At 44.3% G+C, this 12,075-nt stretch overlaps 1 protein-coding gene across 1 annotated transcript; it reads right to left on the bottom strand.

Annotated features, from left to right (window-relative positions):
* Positions 1–236: 236 nt before the first annotated feature.
* Positions 237–9,933, bottom strand: LOC137125030 (inhibin beta B chain-like). The gene is made up of 2 exons (XM_067499913.1): positions 8,928–9,933; positions 237–4,036 (listed from the first exon to the last, which is right to left on the bottom strand). The coding sequence occupies exons 1-2, from the start codon at positions 9,322–9,324 to the stop codon at positions 3,261–3,263; spliced, it is 1,173 nt and encodes a 390-aa protein (XP_067356014.1). The 5' UTR covers positions 9,325–9,933; the 3' UTR covers positions 237–3,260.
* Positions 9,934–12,075: the final 2,142 nt, after the last annotated feature.

Here is a 12,075-nt window from a genome sequence, read left to right as displayed (position 1 = left end):
AACGTGGCTTCTTAGTTGAACTTGTGGATGTCGATAACGTGAACCTAGAATCTTACGGCTCAGTTTAATTCATGCACAGTTCCAAGGACAAAACCTGATTTCTCACTCTTTACTGTAAAAACAAAAACAAAACAAAAAAAAAACGGTAGGAAGGTATTATTTAGTTACCAGAACCACTGTACTGCAATAAACTCACGGCATCACGGTTTGATTTTCATGACACAACAACAGATCCATACAGTTGGTAATAAGAAATTTATTTTTCCACAGTTACAAAGAACAAAATATTTCAAAGGCATATTCATATGTACATCGACTGTACAGGGATCAGATGGAGTGTGTTTGACTCGAAATGATTCTGGAACAAGAACTAACATAAAGAAGAACAAAAACTAGGAATATTTAAGTAATCTGATGAAAAAATATGAAATATTCCTTGTCTAGGTACAAAATAGAAAAGAGATTAAGCTGATTATGGACTGATATTATACCCTGATACAGTGTTTAGGCCTCTTTTTACTGTCACAAACCCATTTCCAACAACAAAAACATGACGGCATTGCCATCTTTCAATAGCTAAACCTCTCGGCCTCTTTGGTTCCATGATTGGGTATAATACATTTGAACACAGCTCAGTTTTGCTTCTATAAAAATAACTTCTTTTTTTTTTGTATTATTATTTTCAATGGCTGTTACTATTCATTTCATTTTCTTTTTTAACTAGTCACCTAACTCCTCAGTGCAAATCATCTAACAACCAGTCGCTTTGAAGTATGAGCGAAAGATTACAGTGGCAGGAAAGGTTAGGGTCAAGCTTCAGACAAGAGGCGGGAAAGCTGAGATAATGAGCAGTACTTAAAACCTCCGGTATGTCACTGAAACGTATCTTTGGAAGTGGTGAAGCTTGAGTATGTAACAGACTGGTGAAATAACAGGTCGCTCAAACGTTTAACCTCCAAAAAAAATCAAACTAGTGTCAAAGTGACTGAGACCCGAAACTGTGTCTTAAAGTGTGTTATGGTGCCAAACAGGCCATGATGGGAACTCCACCGGGACACATTCATTTAGACTCCAAAATCACTATTCATGCATCACATTTGGGTCAACGTTGGCCCCAGCTAGCCTCTTTTTCCACTGCAATTTCAGTTAATGATATAATAGAAGTCAAACTCTGTACAGCTCTGTACGACAAAATGAATTTGTCCCACGCAAAATAAAGTAGATTTCAACCAGTCGCGTAGCTAATGCACTTAAAGCTCTGAAGACGCGAGCTCAACAGCACAACACATCCGAATAGACCTAAATGAATAAGAATCCGCTCGTGGAGTAAAAACACTCAACTTTCAAACCTTCACCACTTGCCGACAAAAACACATTTGCGATCATTCACTGTGCGGACACTTCTGTCGTTTCACCTTTTTAGCATCTCCATCCCCAAACCTCCCAGCAGAAGCCTTAACGCACCCCTGCTTGCCACGCTTACATTTCAAGTATTGGTGGCGTTTTGTCACTAGAGCTTCAGTTCGGCTATTCTGGTTTACGGGTAAATCCTATACATTGCATAGCTAATGCGGCACTTATCTCTTTTAGAAGGACGGTGGGCAGTGGTGCACCAGACAGGGCTCATTAAAGGCATATCAATCTGCAAGTGCTATCAAAGTGTGCGTTGCGAAGTGCGAAGCTGCACGATCACCAAACGGAGCAATATGGCAACTTTTCACTGTAACTGACTGAAATGAAAGACACCTTACTTTTGTCTTTTGAAATATTGACAACCTGACAGGGAAGTATTGATAAGTGTTCCTGACACTTAATCCTTTTGTTCAACCCATATCATTAAGGAAGGAAGATGGCGGCGTTGTTGGCGGGAAACTGAGGGATTCGTTTTAATTTTAACGATACAAAGACCAAGGTGAACGGATAGAAGTTTGAACGCCAAACCAAAACCGATGAAACAGACCACAGATTTTTGGATGGTACAACAGATGGGTGACTGGGTAGATTGGTAGATAGTTTGCCACTCGTTTCTATCATGTGATGGGATTGATTTTGCTAAAGAAAACCTGAAGTGTGTTCCTCCCTCACGGCCCAAGATTAAATAATTAAATGTTCATCATCAAATGAAACAAAAGGGTTTAAAGCTTGATGTTTATGGACATTTCCGAAGATATATTTTCTAATTTGATTGGAGGCCTCGTTTCAAGGACAAGAATCAAGTCATTTGAGGGTTCTGAAATTAGAAAAGAGTTTTTGCCCAACATAATCCATCGTACAGAAATTTCATCAGAATCCAGGGGTTTGGGTAAAGGTGGTTTCTCCAACGATCGAGATAATAGATTGAAAGAATCAGTGATGCTCATCAGCAATCAGAAACACCCCACTTCCACACAGCTAGTTGTCAGTTTGGAAAACTATTTCGTGGCTTGGTGCACACAAACCTTGTTGAGAAGGCTCCACTGATTACATCTTCGGGAGTGTGTCCAAATGTTCATATTTCCTTGCAGTGGGTTTTATCATGGAACAAAGTTTCTCTAAGACTGAGTGTAAATGTGACTCATGGCCTGAAGTGCTGTGTGTTGGTGAAGCTTGACTGGTGTGAAGACAGTTTCAGTGCTTGTCCCAAGTGTTTGCACACACTGTTCTTGATAGAGGCATAGTTGAATCACCCCAACCTTCTTTGTGACTCATGTAAGGCTCCCTACACCTCCTTTGGAGATTTTCATGTTCAAGGTTGGGTTTATTTTCTACGCATGAACAGTTTCTTTCCAAAACAAGTACCCACCTCTAAACATGCGGCACCTACTCTAACAACGTGACTGACTACGTCCAATCATGTTGCTTTGCAAAGGCTAGTAGGTTATGTAAGTGTTGAACACTTGAGCAAACCAGAACATCACTGTCATAGAGATATTAAAGGAACCTTAGATATCGATTGTTTTTCAAATTGGATATTTAAAGATTTAGAAGAGACGTCTCCTAAACCAGAACTCACGTCCCTTCTGAAGAAGACTGAGTCGATTTGAACAATCGTGCACCAGAGAATCTAACACATTATATTGACAACCATAAATATATATACAGGTTTTTGTGCAGGCATACATGAGGGTGTGTAGATATGTGTTGTTGATGAGATTGTGTGTGCATGTTTTTATTCCACTGTCCATAAATATTCCGCTTTATATTTATTTTTCTTGTAATATTTCGAGTCTGGTAACAGTAAAGTTCTTCGGTTCAACCTTAAATAAACAAATGAAACATACTCAAGCACAGCCACACTCCTCCACAATCATGTTGGGAACGTCCCGCTTGACAATGTTGTACTCGTCGTCGAAGTAGAGCATGGACATGGTGCTAAGCTTGGTGGGAATGCAGCAGGAGTTCATGGAGCCCGGGCTCATTCCCCGCATGCGGTACTGGTTTACCACCGCTGTGTGGAAAGATGAGGCTGAACTGGGGATGCCCGCCATGTAGGCCGGACAGTTCCCCTCACAGTAGTTCCCAAAGTAGCCTGACGGCGCGATGATCCAGTCGTTCCAGCCAATGAGCCGAAAGTCTATGTAGAACTGCTGCCGGCAGCACAGGTTGCTGCTGCCGTCGCACTCCAGCCCTCTCTTACGGATTCGATGTTTGTTGTCCGCCTGCCGCGCCTGCACCACCAGGAAGGGTCGGTGGGACTCGTCATTGTGGTTGAGCAGCACAGGCATGACGCCGTTGGCCTCGCAACCTTCGCAGCGCACGTCCAGGTTCTGCCGCCGGTCGCCCTTTTCAAACACCAACCGGACGGCGTCAGTCAGCATGAAGGTGTGCCAGCCACTGCGCTTCAGCTCCACCCGTTTCTCCACCAGGTTCCACTTGCTTCCAAAGCCAGGCTCCTGGTAGTACACCTTTACCGTCACCTTTCGCCTCTGACGCATCTCCAGAGGAGATGGCAGCAGCTTGAAGTAGAGCCAGAGGGTGGCCTGCGTCACAAGCAGATTCTGGTTCCCCTCACTGGAGATCAGGAAGAACAGGCTGGACTTGGATGTCACAATGTCATCTGAGAAACAAACAAACACAACAAACTGATCAACAATGAAGTACTGTAACACTAGAAAAGCATGTGAAACAACGTGGGTGTACACTACGTTAATAGAACATTTCAATTTGGAAGAGTGTAACAACCCCCAGAGAATGAAATAAAGACTTTGAAGAGCAGACGGCCACGAAGGGGCCTGAGCAGTGGAGGGAGGTAGGTGAACAGCTTAAAGTGAGACAACGGGCCCGGCCTCCCCTTCATTCGGGGTGGCACAGATCCTGCGGACTGTGACAGGAAGGCGTTGGGCTCAGGGCCACTTGGCCTCCGAGTCAGCTCAGATATGAGAAGGTGGGGGTGGGGGCTTAGGAGAGCCCGGCACAAAGGTTCAAAGGCTTTGTGATGAATGTGGCCTGAAAATGAGATCTCATGGAGCCTAACTGTCCTCACAATGAAGCCTGAGAGCACATCGCAGGAACGGGCAGCACAGGACATGCAGCAACAAACTGGAAGAACGAAGATGCAAGAAGTAACATTTACATGACATTAGCTGTTTCTCAGGAGCCGCTGCTGATTCTGCAGCAGATTGCAAATGGTCAACGGCTTTTATGTCAGAGTCCTGATCCTTTAACGTTTTGAAGCAGGTTAACCGAGGGGTTTAACCCCCTTAGGAACAAAAATCGTTCATTCATTACTGTATACGTTTGGAAATTCATTCAGCATCTGTCAAAGTCTGTATAGTAAAGTCATAGAAGTTTATACAGATGCTCCCCTCCTGTTTCCTGTGCAGCTTTCCCACAACTAATGAATACTGGAACTGTTTTTATCTGGGCTGCTCCATATGTATTTGCAATTTCTTCCTTTCCCTATTGCTCTTCTGGGTGTCATTGAGTGCAGGGCAGTGTTCCCATTAAGGAAGGATAAAGTTTTGATCTCGAGTGAAGACATGTAAATATCTCGAGTGCTCGTGGGTAATTGATGATGATGTGATGAAACAGGACTCGGCACACTTGGGGCCAGAAGCAAAGGTCTCCGTTCAGTACTGATGTATTTTACATTTTGGGCACTTTGTCTTACGATTCTTCCGGAGTTTTACCTGCGGTCGAATTGCTCGAAAGGAAAACCTGTAGCTCCACCCTCACTTTCAGCTTTTCATTGGTTGCTTCATTCAAAAACCGTTGAAGCACCAGTGCCACAGGCGGCAGCAGAAGCAAACCACAGCTGTCATGTGAAGGATGGAGAAACTGAGATTAACAGTTTGTGGGAAATGAAGAGGACACAGTGAAGTCCAGTAGCTGTACTCGGTGTTTCATGGTTGAACAGTTGAAGGCCAAAAGACCGACCAGACTGTTCAATCTTTGATGAACTGGTTGCATCCAAAACAGATATGCACGAAAATGTCGGATTCAAACGTTTTCAGGAGAAGCAGGGCACGTTTTAGCTGTCCACATACCCGTCATGAGGACAGACATTCTCTAAGTCATTACTCAGCAGCTTGGCAAAATCCTGACGGGGGTCTTGCAGATTAGAGCGATGCTGTCATCCGGGCAGCATAAAAATCACTACTGATTAGGTCCTGACAGCGATTTCACAGGTGCTACGTGTTCACTTTTCACCAGGGCTTCTGTCAAATAGGTTAAACGTCCTCATTTTAGCGACAGCTACATTGAGTTGGTGGTGGCTGAGAAGTGGCTGCTTTACACCGAGTTCAAGGAGGTAATTGTCAGTTTGTGGGGGAAATTCTTTTATCACAGACATCACAGCTGCATTGTCTGATTTTGGAAGGCTGTATTTTTTATTAAAATAATAATCATCCACTTAGAGGAGACAACAGAGCAGCTGTTGCATTAGGCAAATATTTAGCTCTGATTTCTCCATGGTGAAGGCCTCAGTTGTTTAGGGAGGAATTACAAAGTGCCGAGCAAACCGCAGCGTTGCAGCAGTGACATTACTTCCACCACAGCTTCTCAAAAGCTCAAAAAAACCCCGACACATTTTGGCCACATGAGTTCTTAAAACTTCAGTGTTTGACTGTCGTCACAGACCAAACCAAGTTGGTTGTCTTCACTGGAAATCTGCGGCTTTAAAGTGATGACTCCCTTCCAGTTTTTAGGCCAAAATGCTGTTGGGGGAAGTTGAGAACATGGTATTATTGACATCAAAGTGGTTTTGTATTAGCTCCACTTCCTTTTTTCGAAACACTGTGAATGATTTATGCTTGCCAAGAATATAAAAGTTCACGTACTCTAACGCTACACATGCTGGTAGTTTGAGTTTTTATGACTTGACATGTGTAAAATTTGGCTTTCGAGCAGCTCAGTAAATCACCTCGGTCCAGTATCTGTCATGCAGTTTGTTACATGTGGGTTGTCTCTAAAATGGCCACCAGTAAAACAGAAACGAATCCAAATAACTGGACTTTTGTTTTAGTGTTTGACGTGGGGTGTGTGAGGGGGACTCTGACTCACGACCTCGCTACTTCAAACTTCTGGTTACGGCCCTGCTCACGAACTAAAAGCTTAAACGTTAATTTGGAGTGAAGAAACAGGTGAGTCCAAGAAGCCAATCCAGCTTGCAGAGTAAGTAAAGGAGATTCATTGTTGGTTTTAGTGTCTCTATGGACACTGAGGACAATAGGATTATTTATATTTGAAAAATGACCCAAGTTATCCTTTAAACCTAGTTTATGATTATCCCGTGATCCACTGCTCCTCCACTTGAACTTGAAACTTGAAATAATGTCTTGTCATATGTAAGATAAACTTTTTAAACTAGATACACACTTCACTTCTTCACTTCTTTCGCTTCAGCCAACAAAACAATCTTCATGATCTAGTATCTGCTGTAGAGCTTCTGATCATATAGCATGAAGTTCCTCAGTGAATGGAAGGTAACTCTTGCAGAGGACGAAGGTCATGTGATGAGATCATAAAGTATTAAACTGAACTTGAAGTAAGATACTGCATTGACTTTGAGCAGAGGATCAGTTCTCTGCCTGAAGCAGCTCACAAACACACATGCATTTCCCAAAAGTTGCACGGAATTCACGAAAAAGCCAGCCGAAAAGTCGGACGGCGACACAAGAAGCGCTTGTCCCCATGATGCAGTAAATGTCGGACACACTATCAGGGCCCGTAGTCAAATCTAACGCCACACAAACACACACACATTAACACACACTGAATTCTAATGGGGAGCCAGGCCGCAGGGTTCAGCCCATCAATCTGCATTCAGGCTTCACGACGGCCGATACAAAAGCTCTGACCTTATACTGAGGAGGCTGATTCAACGCAGCCCTGCCGTGTCACACACACACACACAAACACTAAAAATCCTATGTGGAGATGCGTGTAGACGCCAACGCAGACACGCTTTAAAAACCCCATCAACAACGCGCACAGAGATGCACATGAAAGCTTGACAGAATCACAAAAGCTCAAATACTATAACACAAGCAGGGATAAATGACACCATGGCATAATGAACACACACGGCGTTTCAGAGTAGCAGGAACAGTTGAGAGCACAGGCACAAAGCAGCGATGTCTTGATGTGCAAAGCAGATGTTTCAAAGGATCAGCATCGTTTTCGGAGGCGACGTGCACACGTGGGCAAAGCAGGTGGTGGTGTTGATCATTTTCAGCCCTGCTCCTTTCAGCTGCCCCTGAGTAAATTGTTCCTCTGAGCCTTGTCGCCGTGCCATGTCCCCGCTGGCAGCCGCTCCGCCGCCAGCAGTGCAGCCAACTGGCAAGCGGACGGCGCAGAGGTGGAAGGTCTGCAACACAGCGGCCACAGAGAGAAACATCTCAAACTAAAAGGCCCTCGGCGGGGAGCAAACCTCCGCCGGCTCCGAGAGAAGCTGCCCGACTTTAGCTTTGTGTGAAGCTAAGTGAACACAACACTGGAGCAGAAGCCAGAAGTCCCAGATGTCCAACTTTCCCTCGAGCACGTGAATGCAGCAACGCAGCTGAGGCATAAAGGAGGGCACCGCAAAATCTCAACAGGTCATGCATCCGCTCTCCATCCACCAAACTACACTCAAAACGTTGCCTTTTTGGCTCCACCTTTCTAAACGTTACCGTCTCCTTTTCATTTTGGTTCCCAAAGTTTTGATGCATCTCACTACTGTGAAAATAAACTGCTCCAACACTGGAAACGTCGACCTCAGAACACGAGCCAGTAGATATTCCTTCCTACTGGAGGAATATGCCTGAGCTTAGGGGACCGACAGGGGCATTTACCCTGAGAACATCTACCTTACAGTTAACAGACACCATGCAGGGAAGGGCAAAGTCCAAATGTAGGAGCTGAAGACGGAGCAGAAACTGCTACCAGCAAAACAATAAGGATGCCGGTAGCTGCTACACTGCATTGTCATGGGTTTTGTGGCTGTGCATTGACATCTGGTCAACACACACATGCAGAGCAGCAGAGTTGGCCGGTGTTCACTGTAGCACCAGATTCATCGGCTGCACGCATCAAACATCTCTTCACATATTGAATTTGAGGACATCCTGCTCCTTTCTAGAAACCCCCAGACTCTGGTGAACCTTCAGCTGCGTGTGGCAGGCTCAGTACAGTCAAACCAAAACCATTTCACATTTTGGGTGTTTTAAGTTAAGAATAAAGTGTTTCTGTTGTGCCCAAGAGTTGGTGTTGTGATCTTCTCTGCCTCAGTTTAGGCTCCTCTCTACCTGCAGGATGCTTTGGCTCATTGAAGACCCAAAGAATTTCACTTTGAACTGTAAAACATCAACTCGATGACTTCTGTGAACATTTCACATTTCATTAAAAATGTTCTTATGGAACTTTGGTTACAATTAGGGATAAATGAACAATTTCATAGAAATCGGGTGGAACTTAATCCTACAGAAGAACTAAGAGGAATGTTTCTGCAGCTTGTCTCCATCACGCACCTTTCTCCGCAAAGCTGATGATCTCCGAGCTCTCCTCCAGCACCTCGTTGCTCATCGGGTGTCCGTCGAGGTTGGGGATCTCCACCCTCCCGTCCTCTCGCAGCTTCCCAGCGTGGAGCTTCCGCAGCGCCGTCACCATGGCCGCTTTCGGCAGCGGGTGCGTGATGTTGGGCCTCTCCCGCATCTGCAGCCTGCTCAGGATGTGTCTCTTCACCGCCTCTAGGAAGTCCACGTTCAGCTGGCCCGACTCGGGGTCCTCGGGCCGGGCGAGGCCACAGGACGCGCAGGTATCCCGGGACGCCGTGTGCGCCTCCTCCTCGGTCCCGGGTGCAGCGGTGCAGCGGATGGAGAGGACGCAAGCCACGAAGAGTGCCAGTCGGAAAAGACAGCTATTCATTTTCTGTTTGAGGAGGAGGGGGAGAAGAACTTTTTTCCCTCTTCTGACAGAGTTCAAATCACGCAAAGAGTTATTAACGGGTGAATCCTCCTCAGACCCGAGCTGTCTCCGCGCGTAACGGCGCCCCGCTCAGGTCTGACGCACTTGGATACCGGTCTGTGTACTTTGTGTCCATTCACTGGAGGATGCGTGTGCGGAAAATCTTGTCCTTACATCGTTACACGGGTGTCTTCGGTCATGCTCAGTAGCCTGTCAAACACGAGAAGCCAAGTCCTCTTTAACCCGGGTTTCAAAGTCTGTTCGGCGGTGAATTTACTCGAAAAGCTTCAGCAGAAGATGTGTCATGGTTTCATCAATCGGCATCTCCCATCAACATATTCCACAAGCATTCAGTCCATCATTTGGTTGCTCATCATCATCATCCTCATCCTCACTTTGTTTTTCGCTCACTAGATGTGTTTCAGGCGCTGCTGGTCGTGACTCCCTGTGCGGTGTTGCCGGAGAGCAAGAAGATGAGGAGGAGGAGGAGAGGGAGGTTTGCCAGAGAGCGCACCGAGGAGCGTTTCCATTCTGGCGTCTGGGACTCGGGGGCCGCCACACACCGAAAACTTTTTATATACAGGGGGGTGGGCGGACGCAGCCAATCGAGAGAGAGGAGAGAGGGAGGGGCGGTGTTGCTAATACTCCCCAAGGAGAAATCACTGAATTATTCCTAAAGGGATTCATATTACCCATTAATCCCAGCTAAAATTTCAGTTGGAAGGAAAAACTAATCAATGCGTTTATCGCCATGGAGTCGGAGTACTACTGTAGTACTGTGCGCGTGTGTACAAAAACTGCAGTGTACTCAGATTACTATATGCTTGTCAGCAGGGGTAAACAATAAAGTCCTGCAGTATTTGAGCAAATAGACGCGACGTTACGATTTGCCTTTGGAATAGTGTCTATTTCTGATTGAGTGCAGGAAATTAACTTACATGTGTTTCTGATATGGCTGTTTGCGCACAACCTGCTGCTGCTCAGTCTAAGCGGTTCCGCTTAGGAAAGACGTTGGTGAAGCTTCAGCTTGTCTGCATTTTAAAGGAAAACACTTGTTTCATTATGTTGTTCACTTAAACTCTTCAACACATAGTGAGAAAAACTCGCACGTCACATGGTTTCTTACATTGTAACACAACTGTTCCATGAAGTGATTTACTTTGGGATGTTTGTGAAAATGATTAAGTTTGGTAAAGTTTGGTAAAGAGTGTTTTTGTGACAGTGAGAGTAATACGTTTAGAAAACTACACTTAGATGTGTTAAATATGCAAATGTTCACTTACAGTGTATTTTGACAGAAGTATATGGACAATCAAGCACAGCACTTGTGTGTTATGTCTGAGAAGATACTGTCAAGAATTTACCAAAAAAAAAGATTTACTATTAGATACTAAGAAATGGAGATTATCACTGTGGTGTAAAAGACTGAACAACATCCAACTATGCAAATAACCTGAGCCTTTCAGGGCAAATGTAATACAGTCCACAAAAGCTCTGACTAACGAGTGCGTCGGACATGGCCGGACATCCGGACGGCAACATTTGTTAGTAAAAGCACCACACCAAATCAGCTCCTCACTACACGAGAAATCCAGCAGCAGCTAGAAAAACCCCCCAGAGCTGAGGTGACCTTTGACCTTTCAGCTGGTGATTATCATACAGCAAAAGAGCACGAAGTATAAAAACAGGTCGGCTCTGTTTTTCCACTCACATTTCCCTCTTGATTTGAATTATTTGAACATGAGAGATAAATAAATCCACCGGATGTGTATTTTTAGAAGTTCACCGAACATGCTCAGTGTTTCAGGCTGAATTGTAGTTGAACTGTGTAAAATAATAGAACAAGACAAAACATAATTTATATGAACTTAGAGCTGATTTATCTGCAACTTGATTGATTTTTTTACATCAGTACAGACAGACATGGGTCACAAAGCTCCACACTGATCAGCTGCGGGTGAAGTAATGAAATAGCGCCATCTTTGTTCCAAACACTGAAACTACACACACGTACCACAACCGTGTACGCAGAACTGTTTACTAAGTACATGTAGTAGTGCTGTTAACTTTCATTTTGAGATACAAATACTTTACGTGAGTATTTCCATTTTGGTGATTTTTTGGGTACAGCTTTAATTATTTTGCACATTGCAGATTCTCAATTTTAATAGTCAATAAGTGATGATGTAAAATTATGGATTGACCACTTGTCAGTACATAAAGTGGGTAAAATTAAAAGTATATTTGCTGGTTACAGCACAATAAATGTTTTCTGAATTTAAAAAGTCTAATTTTTCGGGTGTGAATATGCCTTTTTTTGCTACTACCCAAAGGATCAATTAGTAAATAGAAGAAATGAAAGTACTGTTGATGATTTTTCATTTTTCATATTTTTCAATTTTACTGTATTTTGTCACGTTTGGTAATTACAAGCAGGAATTCCTTGACATCACATCCTGTCAAAGTTGTGCGTCGTCCTGAGAGGAGATAAAAAGTAAGACGTACCACTCCGTCTCTTTTCCACAGTTTTGCCAATCTGTAGGTTACCGTATTTTAGTGCATGTACCCACGTGTGATATGAGTTTAATGTAAATAACACAGCGTGAAAACGTTCTTTCGTTCCGCGTGCTAATTTTCTCTTTATTTCGGACAAAAACCAACACCGTCGCCTTATCAACGGTTAAGCAAGCGCCGGCTGCTAGCTGCTCCGTA

This window comes from Channa argus, chromosome 4, assembly GCF_033026475.1.
Source record: "Channa argus isolate prfri chromosome 4, Channa argus male v1.0, whole genome shotgun sequence".
Classification (NCBI taxonomy): Eukaryota; Metazoa; Chordata; class Actinopteri; order Anabantiformes; family Channidae; genus Channa; species Channa argus.
This window is presented reverse-complemented; position numbering and strand designations above follow the sequence as displayed.